This window comes from Erpetoichthys calabaricus, chromosome 1, assembly GCF_900747795.2.
Source record: "Erpetoichthys calabaricus chromosome 1, fErpCal1.3, whole genome shotgun sequence".
Classification (NCBI taxonomy): domain Eukaryota; kingdom Metazoa; phylum Chordata; class Cladistia; order Polypteriformes; family Polypteridae; genus Erpetoichthys; species Erpetoichthys calabaricus.
The window spans coordinates 108,676,880-108,693,483 of record NC_041394.2 but is presented as its reverse complement, the minus strand read 5'-3'; the positions used below and the strand labels follow the sequence as shown (position 1 = coordinate 108,693,483).

The 16,604-nt window shown below is 36.0% G+C and overlaps 1 protein-coding gene across 1 annotated transcript; it reads right to left on the bottom strand.

Moving 5' to 3' along the window:
* Positions 1-2,508: 2,508 nt before the first annotated feature.
* stmp1 (short transmembrane mitochondrial protein 1) lies at positions 2,509-14,127 on the bottom strand. Its single transcript, XM_028805128.2, has 3 exons — positions 13,949-14,127; positions 11,739-11,792; positions 2,509-3,056 (listed from the first exon to the last, which is right to left on the bottom strand). The coding sequence occupies exons 1-3, from the start codon at positions 13,961-13,963 to the stop codon at positions 2,982-2,984; spliced, it is 144 nt and encodes a 47-aa protein (XP_028660961.1). The 5' UTR covers positions 13,964-14,127; the 3' UTR covers positions 2,509-2,981.
* Positions 14,128-16,604: the final 2,477 nt, after the last annotated feature.

The following is a 16,604-nucleotide window of genomic DNA, read 5'->3' as shown; positions in this document are numbered from 1 at the left end:
TATCTTTAGATAAATGTGTCTTTGCAATAATTAATTCAATGAAAAATGAAGAGATATGTAATTTCCTTCTGTGAGAAAATTAAGTACATCCTTGGCTCTGACAGCCTCGAAAACCTCAAGTAGGCATTTCCTAGAAGTGTTTCTCAGTCTCTGGCATCAGCTGGGATAAAGTTTTTCCCATTCCATCATGCAGAATTCCTGAAGTTGTGTGTTATTTTACCTATTTAAATCCCCTCACAGTATTTTGATAGGACCATATCCTGACTTTGACTTGATCATTCCAACACTCTCCATTTCTCATTTTTCAGTGATTCCTTGGTGGATTTACAGGTATGTTTAGGGTCATTGACATGTTGCAAAACCATCTTTCAGGTCAGCTTCAATTTTCTGACAGATATTCTCACATTATCCTCAAGCACACTCAGGTATAATAAAGAATTCATAGTGGATTCTATGATGGTAAGCTGCCCAAACCCCAATTCAGCAAAGCAACGCCAAACCATAACATTTCCATCACCAAGCTTTGTGGTTGGTATCAGGTTCTTCTAGTCAAATACTTTCAGTGGTTTTCACCAACATGGCTTTTCCTCCCCTGTCCAGAGCACATTGTTCTAGCCTGTTTGTAATTGTACACTAGTGCACTTTTACATCAACAGTGGCAACAGCTATGATGAAATTCTGAGGTTCTTAGAAACTTCTTTTGGCATCTTGCATTGTGCTCTTGAATGAATATTCTGAGGAAGCCTAGCCTGAATACATTGGCAATTATTTGAAATAGATGATCTCCTTGGACAGTAGAATTGTTAATTTCCAATTGTTTGGAGATATTTTTTAAATTCTTCTCCAGACAAAGAAAATCTAACATTCTTTCGATCTAGACACTGTGATAACACACACTTCAATAACAAAGAGCAAACAAAGCAAATGGCTTAGTTTTAATTTTAAATAAGACAAGTTCCTCAAAGATCTTCTCGAATGATGTTCTAATCATTTGCACTTGATCTGGTGAACCAGATTTTAATTTTAAGTATTTGAGGTAGTGATAAATTTAGGGGTCTACTTAGTTTTTCCACATGCTAAATTACCATTTCATTTTAAAAATTATATATTAGACTACAAATTTTAATTGTGACATAATGTTTGTTATATCACCTTTATCTACAGTAGATACTGTTTAATTGAAGATCAAATCTTAATATGTCCACATCAACATCAAAAGAAAAAATATGTCATGGAGTGTACTTAAGTTTTTCATATGACCGAACAGTAAAATATTTAGGTACTACTTTGTGACTGCCACACACATTAAGATGTGCCCTTCCCAGTTTTGTTGTTTTATTTATATTTACCTAGTGGAACTTAGAATTGGTTTGTTTTTATTTAGGGCTGCATAGGCAACACCAGTGTTTCTCAAGCTCAGTCCTGGGAATCCTCTGTTGCTGCAGGTTTTTGTTTCAACCAACTTTTGTTTTTAATTAGACTCTTGGCCTAATAAAGCACCCTGTTATAATAATAAATAATAATAATTCATTACATTTATATAGCGCTTTTCTCAGTACTCAAAGCGCTATCCACACAGGGAGGAACCAGGAAGCGAACCCACAATCTTCCACAGTCTTCTTACTGCAAAGCAGCAGCACTACCACTGCGCCACCTGTGATTTCCCAGGTTCAATGTCTTGGAACGAATGTAATGTAGTAATTACAAAATGAAGTCTGGTAAATTTTTATTAGAATGTACGTGTTATAATGGAATAACTTTGTGTTCTTTAAATGTGACTTTTAAGATTTTCATCAGTTTCATGATTTTCATTCTGCCTTTCTGAGTATTCATTATTTATTCCATTATTTAATAATGAACATGTCAGTAGGTGAGATAGCTGAAGTAGTTGTCTGCTCAGCTTGTTGTTAGTTGTTATTATTAGGAACATTTCTAAATGTTTTATGAGTGGATTTAAAAAAAAAAAAAAAAAAATCACACTGCTGTGCTTTTTTGTATGTAGAAATCAGGACCCACATGGGATCCCAGGGTAAATCTGAAAACCACAGAGGTGCACAATACGCAGTGTGCCCTCATTGTTAAGCCCGTGGACTGTAATCTGTATGGCTACCACTTAAATTCATATCTCAACCCATTTATAGCCCTGATGAAATCATTTCCCCAGCCTGTGTTGACAACTAGCAAATTAAATATAAGCAAGTACTGTGGGTCTTCATTTATAAATCACAGAAGGATGTGGTTCACTATGAAAGAACTGACCAGACGACAAGAATCAGATCAATATCCATAACTCCTGATTCATTATTTCATTGGAGCACTTATATTCACACATTCAGAACAATATCTCTAAAATCTATTACATAGTGCCCCCGTTAGGAGTCTGTCGTTACTGGAGTAAGCAGCAATTGTAGTAGTAGCATCCACATCCTCAAGGCCAGACACAACTTTTTGTAGCAACTGAACTGGAAAACAATGTACTTAATTTTTATCTAGAATGAATTAGTCAAATAAAGTCAAGCATTTTCAGTTTTTATTCTTGTGTATACAAGGGATACATTTGGAAAAAAAAAAAAACTTTATAAATACAAATCATTTCAATAACCTTGACAAGGAATGCATTTGATTTGTGCTTTGTCAGGCCTATGCCACAACATACTTTACAGTTCCAGCAAAACAGAGTAATGATATGTCCATGATTTGCTTGTAAAGACAAGAAATTTGGGGTACACAAAAATACTGCCAGCAAAGGCAAAGGCTGCTGTGGCATTTAGTTAAGTTATTATCAAATAATCATACCTTCTTTGTACAGTTAATGCACAGTCTCTCAATATTGATATTTTTCTCACTACAAGAAACATTGCATTCAGCTCAGGGCACCATTCCACTAATTTAAACTAAGAACATATGCATACAAATATATACTGTTTTTAAATTATCCATACATATCTGACTAAGCCTCCTTGGAGAAGTGTATTTTTTAATCAGGAACTTGGCGGTTTCTTCTTGGCTTCTACGTCTCTTTTGATATCTTCTATCTTCTTGGCAATATTTGGAACCTGTGTTAAGAAAGAAAAAAGTTACAAAGCATGATACAAAACAGTTACTTGATAGTGAAATATTTTCACAGGTTGAAAAACTGTAATAATAAAAACTAACATTTTCTACATGGTAAGAAATAAAATCTTATGAATGCACACACACACATATATATATATATATATATATATATAAAGGTCATACACAAATTAAGATGAGTTAATTACATTTTTTATATTAGAGAGTGCTTACTTCTTTGACAATAAAGGAGAATACCACTGTTTTTTTTAGTCAGATAGTCAAGGTTTTGAATTATATCCTTACTTTTAACATTCCTGATTAAGTAAAAGCCCCCATGGAAATGTAGGCAAGTTTTCTCTAAGATATTACTAGGGGGTTAATCCCTGATCTGCTCGCTTTGCTCGCCAACCCCCCCGGCCTGTACTACGCGCCAGCCACTTTGTAGCTGGCTGCTGCAGCGCTTCGAACATTTAAAAGCCTGTACAGCAGCTGTCCTTTTGTCTCACTGCCTTGTCTCTACGATGTTCTACTTTGTCATCATCTCTTTGTCTTTTATTTCTGGCTCCGGGCGTGGTTAACTCTCTTGGCACAAACTCTCATCTCGCTGGACGGGAGTTCTTGATATTTTTTAGTTTCTAATTATCTATCTATCTATATGTAGGTTTTAAAATAAGCCGTATTTAAAGCGTTATAAAAAACGTGACATTAAATCATTGCACTTTTAGGCTTAGGATTTTATATTATATATACAGTGGGGCAAAAAAGTATTTAGTCAGCCACCAATTGTACAAGTTCACCCACTTAAAAAGATGAGAGAGGCCTGTAATTTTCATCATATGTATACCTCAACTATGAGAGACAAAATGAGAAAAAAAATCCAGAAAATCACATTGTCTGATTTTTAAAGAATTTATTTGCAAATTATGGTGGAAAATAAGTATTTGGTCAAAAGTTCATCTCAATACTTTGTTATATACCCTTTGTTGGCAATGACAGAGGTCAAACGTTTTCTGTAAGTCTTCACAAGGTTTTCACACACTGTTGCTAGTATTTTGGCCAGCAAACCGGTATAATTTTGAAAAATACCATTATACAGTATAGAATTTTGGTCATACCGCCTAGCACTAATATATATACACACACACATACACTAACATACTTTCATTAAATTAAACCCTGATTAGGCTGTGCCAAACCTTGTTAAGAGAGACCAAGAAACAAGGAAAAACAAAGGTACACATGTTACAGTAACATACAAAAGCCTTGTGCTACAGTGCCATTGCAGATATATTTAGAATCAAACAAAATTTACCAAATTTCACAGAATTAGAGGGCTAGGCACTGAAAGTGTTGGACCCCATTTTTTTTTGCTGTGGTTTGTATTATGCTTATTTTTAATTCTTGTTTTTCTTATTTTAAACCTTAACTATCAAAATTAAATTCTAATACCAAGAACATGCCAAAAAATATTTTTGATAAATAACAGCGTACATACTGTATTTAATTTGTGCTTATAAGTGATGTTAGTTAAGCGGTTTGCAGTTCTACTATAGACAGTTTACTGATGAATGCTTCAATGGTGTTTTTTAGTTCACATATATTTTCAATATAGTCACCAGCCATTACTTGTATAAGATGAGGCTTAAATTATGTACAAAACAATAATTAATACAGGTAAAATTCTGTTACAACGAACTTCCAGGGATGTAAAAAATATTTCATTGTAATGAAAATTGTAGTGAGATTCTGTATTTGTAGCTATAGTGCTTTCTTTAACTTGCATCCAGGCGTTTGCAATCACTTCAATAGCTTCTTTTGCGTTAATTTTAATCTTCTCCTGTCTACAAGTTGTGCTGATGAGAATTTTTCTCAGCATTTCCTTGCGATAATACACTTTCAGGGTGCGAATGATGCCCAAACCCAATGGCTGAAGCACTGCTGTGTAATTGGGTGGGAGGAATTCAACAAGAACATTATCTAAATGCGGAAGCATGTTGTGGGCAGCACAGTTATCAAACAGAAGCTGAATAAAATCCTTTTCTTCTTCATATTGTGAGGTTTCTGAACTCTTTTGGAATCCACCCCAATCCTCCCCACCCAACGGGAATGTCACGCTGAAGTGCGTCCCAAAGCATGATTGCCGTATCTATGGAAGATTGTTGTCCATTGCCGGGGCTGGGCAACAGCAGGCTCACAGCAGTGCAGTGAGGCGCCATAGAAGCAAATCCTAAAAGATCAGGGTCGCGCTATAAGTCTGTGTCTTACACCCCAAAACACGAGACTAAGTCTCAGTCCTTTAGCAAAACCAGCTTTATTCAGCTTGAAACAGGAGCAGCATGGTTATTTATTGAAGCAGGGTCTGCCACTCTCCTATAAACAGACACAGCAGTCAGGCAGGGTCGTTGCAGAGTTTGCTTTGGCGGAGAGATGGAGCAGAGCTGTGAGCCTGCTGTAACCCCGGCAATATATAAACAGTCTTCCACAGACGCGGTGATCGCACTTCGGCATGTTGTCCAGTTGTGGGAGGTCCCAAGAGAGTTTAGAAACCTCACATTTTCTTGAATGAGTGCCGCATTAATAGGAATGTTTCTTGAACGTGCATCACTGAACCGCATAAAAACTACTTTTTCGACGTCTTCAAATGCAGTAGTTCGCATACATTTGCAACACAAGATTTTTCTTCTTTTTTTGCTCGGTCTTTCAAGAAAGTTGACAGTGTTGATGACAAAATTCTGAATTCACTGGCAACATCTTTTTTCTTTTTGCCGCAATCAAGAGCTGCAAAAATTAAGTTTTTCTTCTAATATGAACTGTTATTTTTTCACGTCCGCCGTTTCTTTAGGAGGGTGACAATGAGTTAAATTCCAATGGATGTTTTTCAAGTGTTGATGAACAATAAACAAAAGGTATCACTGAAAACCACCGACAACAAAAACAGCAATAAAAAAACAGGACGAGCAAAGTTTGAAGAAAGAAATTTTTTTTTTTTTTTTTTTACAATGTTTCTGTTTGGGGACCGTTGTGCACAACTGAGCTGCGACCACAGAACTAACTGCTCTGTGGATGATTCATTCAAGCATTTCAAGGTCTTTTGGGCACTTCGTTGTAATGAAAGTATCTGCTGAATGTACTTCGTAGTAACAAGATTTCTATAGACTCGTGTCATATGGGGAAACTGTCGGGACCATAAAAATACTTCGTTGTAATGAAAATTTTGTTGTAAAGATATTTGTTGTAACGGAATTTTACCTGTACTATGATTATTGAGTATCTCATACTAAAGATAACTGGCTACTTCAGAGTTGTAAAAATGTTAACTATATTACTAGTACAGAAACAAACAATGAGTGAATTTTGCTAAAAATTGGGTGGGAACATTTAGACAACTCACTGAATGTCGTATTTCTAAACCAAACCAATGCCTCATGATGTCAGCGCTCACAGTAGGGGCAAAGATTTTGAACTGTAAAGGTCAAAGGTGCTCTCATTAACCTGGTCCGACAGAGAGCAAGCTTATGTTTACAATGAACCGTCTACAGTCAAAGTCTCCTAAAAAAACCTAATAGACATATAAATGTGTGTCGTATGTGCAGAGAGCACATTGCTCGTTTTAAAAATAAATAACTGGTTTTAAAAGTAAACAACCAGATGCAAGCAAAAAACCTTTCTGTACAATCAGATTATAAACTGGCATTTGAAGACAACAATGAATGAGTAGTAAAAGTGAACAATATTTTGTTGCATGTGGTGTGTTGTTCATCGTTATGATAGTGTAGGAGTCGATGTACGTAAGTTTGAAATAATTGGCAGCTATATTCATAAGAATATGAACTGCAAAATATGAAGTAAACGGTGTGTCATACTACATCAAAAGGACTGCCGTTAAAAGAGCTGACAACAAAGAGCCACAGGAGTTGCAGATTTCAGTACTCAAAATACCCGAATCAACAAATCTGCCAAACAACAGTAAAAGCCCAGATCAGGCTGCTCAACATCTACCTTTTAACTCCACATCTAAACAAATAAGTAGATAAATGTAACATTACTGTCTAATTGAAAAAGCAAACATGTCATTACGAAACGGCCACAGAGTTTTAACACCCGGTGTGTCCATGGGCTATATATCTAAACTCTGTTAGCTGATGTTATATCACATAGTAATGAAATAGTTAAAATGACAGAAAGGTATCATAGCAGACAGAGACACTTCTCAAACATGTAGTGCCCAGTAGCTGTGGAGGTCTGTGTGTGTGTATGTCTGTCTCCACTGTTGCAGCGCTAATTACAACATGCAAGATAATTATTAAGCTTCAATTAAATTGTGCTAAGCAGCTCTATTGCATATTGTATTGTATTCAGGATTACTTGTGTTCTGTTCTGTGTATTGTATTTAACCCCTTTTGACTCCAACTGCATGCCCAACCTACCTGGAAAGGGTTCTCTCTTTGAATTGCCTTTCCCAAGGTTTCTTCCATTTTTTCCCTACAGAGGTTTTTTGGGGGGTGTTTTTCCTTGGCTTCTTGAGAGTCAAGGGTGGGGGTTGGGGTGGTGATATGAAAAGGCAAGGCTGGTAAAAGCCCATTGCAGCACTCCCTGTGTGCTTTTTGGCTATACAAAAATAACTGTTGTATTGTACTGCATTATTTAAGCACAGGTTTCCCCCACTCCATTATCTTGACATAATTTTATGCTTGTTGAAACATATCTTTTAGATCAGCCAACAAATATAAAAATGGTTCAGAATGTTGCATTGGGGTTAGAATTATCCTGGTATACTAATACTTGGGTTTTGATGGAATAATATTTCAATTATTTATGTTTTGCAATTCAATTCTGCAGCATTTTGCAATTAGTTATTTCTTTATTATCTGAGTAAAGTTAAGCTTAAAATACTATATTCATCTATGCAAAAAATGTGGCTAATGTTTTATACCTAATAAAAACCCTTCCATTAATTTACCCTAGTATTTTGTTTTCAATTATGGAGATGTTTTTCAAATACTTCAGCAGTATCAGTAGTAATGGTAGTTATAGTACATAAAAATTTAAGCTCTGGAGAAGTTCTCATAAGACTAATTTTGGCCAGACAGGGGGAGAACAAATAAAGCAGCCACAGGAGCTTATGAACATTACATCTGAATATGCAGAAAAATTCTAGCTCAGATCAGGTTTCTTGCTTATCCATGGTCTCTTTGCATACATCAGTTTGTGCCTGTGGAGAATTCTCAATTAAGTATAAATCAGCATGCATGTGCTCTTGTATCAGCTGGAGTAGGAAAGATAGTTTAGATATAGAGTGTACCATGATACCCAAAGTTTAAATGATAATACTTGCATTTTAAGCTGTTTCTTCTTTGTGACACTGTAGAAACCAAAATAAATCCAAATGGAAAATGAACATATCATTTGTCATAGGAATCTCTGCAGCAATGCTAGCATCTGACGTATACATGCAATGTATTTTATTATAAAAGTATCAGTATGATGTTTTCAATGCCACAGCTGGCACACTTCAAATGTTATCATTTTAGAAATCTCTGTAGCAATGCTATGTGGCATCAAAAGGATAAAAGACCGATACTTGTCCACAGTGATTTGATGATATAGTGCAACAAAAAGTACTGTGCTATTCTACTGTATCAACTTTTTTCTCTTTACTCGTACCTCCAGAATCAGTATTGAACCTGCTTAATTTTATGCATCTTTATGTCAAACAGAAGCATTTTTCTGTTTAATGTTTAAATGTTTTTTTCTGTTTAATTTTTCTGCTTTCCAACATAAATGCATTTACTGGTAAAATCATTTTATATGCATTGTAAGCACACTATGCTACTTCTCATGGCTTCATTGGTGTAAGTAATCAGAAAACTTGCATTATATTTATTCACGTGTTATGTCAATAATTTATGCTTATTTTATGTTAACATTTTGAAATGTAGGAACACACAATATTCTGTAAAGATATATATAGAATATGTATCAATATTTGACATACCCTTCATAATATTTCACATTTTGTTGCTATAAAGACTGAAATTAGGTCAGATCATTTTCACCTTTATTAAGATCTTATAACCATCAATACTTAAGTGGAAAATAAATTAGTCACATTTGATGAAAAATAATTAAAAATACTGAGTGTTTTAACTATTAATTTGTTGAAGAACCTTTTGCTTGGATGACAGCTTTAAGTGTTTGGAGATCTCTGTCAATTTAGCATGCTCAGATTCTGCAGTTTTATCCCAATCTTGCTGGCAGAAGAGTTAAAGTTCATTCAGATTGTTAGAGGAGGAATTTATTGTGTACAACACTCCTTAATAGTCAATCCACAAATTTTCTGAATTTCCAGAAATTCTGAAATCTGGGCTCTGATTGGGAAATTCCAGGAGGTAAATCTTGCTTTTTTAAAAAGCCATTCCCTCTCAGAGTTGACACTGTAATCCAGATTGTAGTCATTTAAGTTAAAATTCCTCTAATTTATATTTTCCAGTAGAACTGATAGCTGGAGTTGTTCAGAAGCCCTGCTCTTGAGCAACCAGATACCACCGCAAGGAATTTTGTTGAAAACCATTGTATGATGTTGTTTGAAACACTGTAATGGCACTTATAATGACAGTTAACTTTCATAATATGGCTCAGGAAAATGATCATAATACCATTTTATAATAATGTATTTTACATCATTACTAAGCCTAAAAAACAGATTTAAACAGTTTGTTAAACTATGAAAAATGTCTTAAATTGCAGTGTGGACATGAATACAGGATATGAGTTATCAAGCACCTCTTTATTTCAAATCTGATGCATATATCCAAGCCACATGCATAAAATTTATTTATAATTTATTTTATAAATTTATTTATAATTTATTTTATACATTTATAAAACAAGTACAATTTATAAAATCACAAGTAAGCCCGCGATTCGCTAGCGAATCGTAAATCCAAGAATGGCAATCAGTTTCTGCATGATGAAATATCATGGAGTGTATATGTGGTGGTGTGGGCGGTCGCGTCCGGGCGGCTGTACAACCTGGCGTGCACGCTTTACCTCAGGTTTAGTTCACAGGTCGTAGGCATGGTAAAGTTTCCATTTAATTCAATAACATGTATCCATACGGGCTCGTTTACAGGTCGTAGCCATACGGGCTCGTGTTTGTATTACTAATCGTTGAGCTCCCTCCATTTGGATACGTGCCTCCATTGCCTGTGCTGTGTCAAAAGCGCATTGTGGGCGCGCTCGTTCATTGTCCGGGCAGCTTTACAACCTGGCGTGCACGCTTTACCTCAGGTTTAGTTCACAGGTCGTAGGCATGGTAAAGTTTCCATGTAATTGAATAACCCTATTTGAACTAAAGCGGTTTCTTTGTGTGGGCGCCTTCATTCATTAAATCATGAGAAGGTTTGCAGTGGAGCTGGTTGGGCTAGGCATCTCTCAAAAATGTTGATTCCTGAAAATCACCTCTGCTACAAGTAAACAATTTTGGTATATACAAGAATATTATGCACCGAAAACCGAGGCTACTTGATTGCTTAAAGAAGCCAACTTGTGCCACTGACATTTAATTCCACCAACACACGGTTCAATGCCAAAACATTTTTTGTGCCTCAATTAATAAACAAATGATACAGCACTTTGTTAATCTGGTTTAGACCCCTAAATAAGGTAGATGTATTTTCATTTGTTATTAAGTTTTCCATTCTTTATCTGCACCTACTGTTTCCCTGCTTTAATAGCTTTTCGTCATACTTGATTTGCAACCAACCAAAAACATTTTAATCAAATGCACTGGGGTTTTTGTTTTGTTTTCATGGTTGCATGTTTATGATTTCTTTGTTGGTCTTCTTGAGGTGGATTGTTTAGTTGGTTAACCTATTTTTAATACCTGCTATTTGTTTCTAGTTTAAAATTCCTCTGGTATTTATTTGATAGTTATGTTACAATTTAAGTATAACTACAAATAATCTTATAATAAGTTATGTTATGTTATTGAACTGTTTCAGATCATACTTTTTTTCAATAATACAGTATTTTAAAAATTATAACTGCTACGGACTCTCCAATAATCACATGAAAATTCCTGGTATTCAATAATATTCTAGCGAGTTCAAACCAAGAGAAAGAAAAACATTTTTGAAGGCAATGCAAATATTGTATTATGCAATTAAATAAACAAATTCTATGTGTTATATACTGTACAACTAATATATGCATGTATATATGTATACACACACACACTTTCATATATTTATACATAACATTCTCAATCCTGCTTAATCCAATTCAATTCACAAGTCCAGTGTAGGGCTCAATGACACAAATCCACAATGGGCCAATTTGAAATCACAGGTTAAGCTAACAAGAATTTCATTGGGAACGTACACGTAGGAGGAAAACCAGAGTATACAGGGAAAATATGCAGACTCTAAATGAACAACTTGGAGCAGGATTCAAACCCAGTATGGTGGATATTTTAAGCAGCAATGCCAAAAACTGCATCACCATGTCACCGTGTGTGTGAGATGAGGTACATCCTTCTTCATTGCTGTTGTGAAACATGCCTTCAAAGGTCTTGGGATTATCTTTGCTCAACATAAAAAGTTAATATCAGATTTAGTTAATCTCATTAGACACTAAAACAAACACAAGGCATTTCTTTTCTGTCACCCCAGCCAGCTCACCTCATAGTTTTGTGCAAGATACATCCCTACGACATTACCCAGAGTGAATCCAACCTAGAAAAAAAAAATGATACACTGAATGATAACTACAGTTACCCAGTTATATGCTAGCCAAAAACACTACATATAGTGTTTGGAATTGACAATTTACCATTGTAGATTTGTAGAAGAGGTGAAGCAATTCTAATCAATGAACATTTTCTATTTACAACATTTTAAAGTTTACTACAGTGCCTGCTATGTACACTTACATTTCATGCCGACAGCATACTACACAAACTGTCTTTTTAAGTCCAGTTGAGCACCTTATGTTGCTTAGTCAGACTGTACTACCAATAACTTTAACTATTGCTAAATGTATTTATAGTGCAATTAATATATTATAAATGTCAGTACAGGACTATCAAGTCACTTATGAAATGAAGGAAATTGATGGAAATCAATTTATGTCAAACTGCACTCAACCAAAAGACAAAAATGTTACAGTACATTTGTTATATTTCTACACATATATATTTCCAAATCAAATATACTTTTTATTCTCCCCATATTCACATGACTGCTGCTATGAACACTTTGGACTGTTGGAGGAAAGTCATGTGGGAAGAGGATATGGCATAGCATCCTGTGTAGGTTATGGTTCTTTCAACAAAGGATGCAGCTCACCACAGAAAAGAATGTATTAATCATGTAAAAAAAAATCAAAAATAACATTCACATAAATATTAGTTACAGATCAAAATATCTCACGTGTCACCATCTGCTTTGCAAAATGACAGCCTTGGGGATTTTTTTATTTATTTTGCACTCTCTTAATTATATACGGGGATATACCATATGGTCACATTTGTAAATTTTAACCAGCCCTCCTAGTTATTCTACAGCAGCAGGCTGAGCACCAAAATTAACAAATCCAGTTTACTCTCACAAGGTAACTCAGTGTGGGGGACACTTAAGTGAACACTTAAGACTTAGAAGACTGTAGACACTGGTCTCAATTTCAAACCACCACATGCACAACAAAGGAGATGGCATGATCCATGCAAAAAAACATTAAAAGTTCATCCACCATCCATTTACCAACCACGTTTTACCATGATCAAGGTCAAAAAGATACTCTGAATACAGGGTAGTAATCAACCATGGACGCGACACCAACATTATGGTAAGAAATCCTCAGTCATAGCAGGCAAATCTCGAGAAATCAATATGCTTAAAAAAACAGACATTTGTGATTTGCAAGGAAAGCCACACTAACTTATGGACAACATGCAAACGTCACACGGGATTTGCGGTTATGACTCTGGAGCTGTTTTAACACCAAATCTAAGAGTTCTAAAAGAAAACCTGACCGGTTAAACTAAACTGCAGTGAAACAGAACCAAAAATAAGTTAGAAAAATGATGACATGCTGGTAAAGACCAACAACAGCCTACCGACGTCACGGAATTCGCTTTTTAACTCAATAATTACCTAAAGGTACAGATAGGCTGGTAATCGTTAATTGCACCGTTCGAGTCCCGGCGCTGCAGTTTTATATTTATTTTCCAGATCGCGCAGGGTGTGACATTAATCCAGGGTTTGCCTTTAAATGGAATGATTGCCATCTACTCCACAAACCGAAACAGCAAACTAAACGGGGCCTTCTCTTTCCAAAATAGTGAAAATGTTAACTTCTTGGTCTTAGACATTGCGTTCATGACGCTGACCGTTTCTGTAACCCCTTAAGAATGTATGCGGACCGGTAAATTATTGTTTTTTTTATTAAACTATTTCAGCAATTAACTTTCAACCGATAACCAAGCGTGGATGGGTTACACTGTACAACTTCCCCCTCCAACTGGTTAAAGAGTGATAAAATGTAAACCTCATTAATGTAGGTCACCGTAAGAAAAGAAGCGAGCCTACTTGTTAAATCTACACTTTGTTATACTGTACTTGTCAACTGCACTCGCCCTGCCTTTCTTTCAATTTTGCCTGTCGTGTGGCAGGGAATGCCGGACAAATTTAAGTGGACACTCTTCATATTCGGTCCCCATTTGCCTCCGCCCACCTCTCTTCTTGGTCAACAAAACAGCCGGCAGATAATCTTGCGTCTCTGTTCGACAAAAGTAATAATTTACTTTTTTTTAAACCAGATCATTAACAGCCCCGGGTCTCCGGGATAAGAAAGAAGGCTGTAATAATTTACCAAATAGATGTTTACTTACCAAAAACTGCAACATTTCCACAGAAAATGCGCGATTGTACAGATGGAAAAACACTTACAAGGTGTCCCAACTATCCTTTACACGTTCCTTTCGGACTGTACTGTTTGGGCAGGCAGATTGATAGATAGATAATCTTCACTCTTGTGCACGGTTGACATGCGCTGTAAGGAAAAGATCAGTGCGCCACCTTTGGGAGACTCGCCGCAAGCGCACGTAAACATTAATTTATGTTAACCTCATCTTCAGTTGGACCACTCCCAGTAATATTGTCACGTAATTGGGTGGAATTGCAGCATTCATTTTTCTTCAAGGGTAGTTTAGCACATTTGTACACGCGATACATACTTAACTCAAGTCATCAGCCATACGTTGCGGCCCGGTATTTCATTTCTTACGCACATTTTACAAATCTTCTGATTCCAGTACATAACAGCCTAGAGTTGGAAATTGTAAAACTGACTCTACACTAAAGAGGCCTTGCTGCTTATCTATATCTATCTATCTATCTATCTATCTATCTATCTATCTATCTATCTATCTATCTATCATGTAGCTTTTTTGAAAAGAGGAAATGTATTTTCACATTAAACTAAGCAACATTAAGGAGGATGCACAAGTGATAATAATAATGACTTGATTCTATACCATGTGTCTGGAGCTGCCAGGATTAAGTTTAGTACCTGTGCCAATGAGAAACTTGTGGCATGGATTTCTTCTGATTAATAAAGTATCTATCTATCTATCTAAATAAATGTTCCAAAGTTATTCTGCAAACGGTTTGGTATATATTCTATTTATTTCAATTCAACAGATAATGGAGAGTAACAAGTGAACTCATTGTTTAATTTTATCCTCTCTGATTAGACAGACATTCTTAAGCTTATATTAACTTACTGTAGATAAGAAAGAACTCCCCTTTTTGAGAAGCCCACATTTGACACATCTCATGTAGGTAGGTAGGTAAACTCCTTTCTTTCTTAAACACGCTGTCCCTAAGTCTCTTCCTTCCTTCTAAAGAACAAACTGCTCTATTCTAATTAGTCAGGGTTCAAGAGGGGGAATTCCCCCAAGATGATTCTACTCAACTGTTGTTAAATTGACACAGTCCACCATTAAATCCTCCTTGCCATCCTCTCTGACCTTGACATTACTGAGAGTGCCTTCAGGTGGTTTAAGTCCTACCTCTTGGGCAGATCCTAGCTTGTGTCCTGGGGAGATATTTCAGGAGTGCATTGAGCAGGTTAAAGGGTTCCCCTCCTCTTCTCTCTATACACCTCCTCACTATGCCCTATCATCAAGTTTCATTGTTTATCTTATCAGTGCTATTTCCTGTCGACCACACATTATCAGATAGAATCATGGCTTGCCTCACCGATATTGCAACCTGGACAAAGTAGTGAGAAGTCAAGCAAATGACACCTTTTATTGGCTATGTAAAAAGATCACAATATGCAAGCTTTCACGGCAACTCAGGCCCCTTCTTCAGGCAAGATGTAATCCAGAAACTGGAGTTCCCTGTGTTTATATGGACACCAGGACAAATACAACTTTGGAAAACCCTAAAGTGAGACATCTTAAATGTAAACCGAGTATTATAAGTGTGTATGGTTGGATTCCTTATCATGATTCCCTTCGAGATAAAATTTTCCTTTTTGCATTTTGTTAAGAAGAAGGTGTCGCTGTCCATGTGTGCCATTTTCTTCTACCGGATCTTTAATTCCATGTAGTAGGGTACTATGGTGTTGTACCGTTTATGAATGTAGTCAGAAGTCAACCAAAATGACACCTTTTATTGGCTAACTAAAAAGATTACAATATGCAAGCTTTCCAAGCCCCATCTTCAGGCAAGATGTAATACAGAAATACAGACATACAAGACACCGAAATGTACCGCTACTACATGGAAAACAAAAAAATTAAAAGTAATCTTTAAAGTTCAAAATTACTCACTGCAGACATCTTTTCATTAGCTATTGGCTGTCTTCTCGATTCAGCACTGAATCGTTTCTATAAGCAATAGCACCTTTAGCACGAGTGGAAATGCAAATGTGTTGTTACATCTAAAAGTGAGCGGAAAAGAGAGAATCGTTAAGAGGATGATACAACAGTCAGGTAAGCCACAGACGGGGTGCCAGCCCTGACACCTGTGCAGCTTTACAAAGTAAGCAGAGCAGTAGCAACGGCGCGTGTCTCCATTAGTCTGCCGTGTCTTTGACATCATTATACAGTATAATGTAAAATTTCATTATGGCAATGTGGCACGACATCTTCTTCTTACTTTGTTTGTTCGGTCCTGTTCCCGTTTACTACAGGTTAGTAGCTGCGGTGGGCTATGTGGCACAGATTAGCGCGAGTGGATACAAAAGAATCATTTTATTTTGTCACCTTTTTATTTTTTAATAAAACCCTGTGGAAATTCATTTTATTTTAAATTTGTGAATTTCCCCTTGGAATTAATAAAGTATCTATCTATCTATCTATCTATCTATCTATCTATCTATCTATCTATCTATCTATCTATCTATCTATCTATCTATCTATCTATCTATCTATCTATCTATCTATCTATCTTTTAATGCCAGGTGGAAGTGTGGTCCTTTTTGTACAGGTACTATGAAATAAACGTTTAGAAAGATCTTTGAGAAAACTGACAGTC

Coding starts and splice junctions, on each gene's coding strand:
- stmp1 (XM_028805128.2), bottom strand. Junction 3,057..11,738: donor ATCTTGCACAAAACTATGAG/GTGAGCTGGCTG, acceptor TTCTTAACACAG/GTTCCAAATATTGCCAAGAA.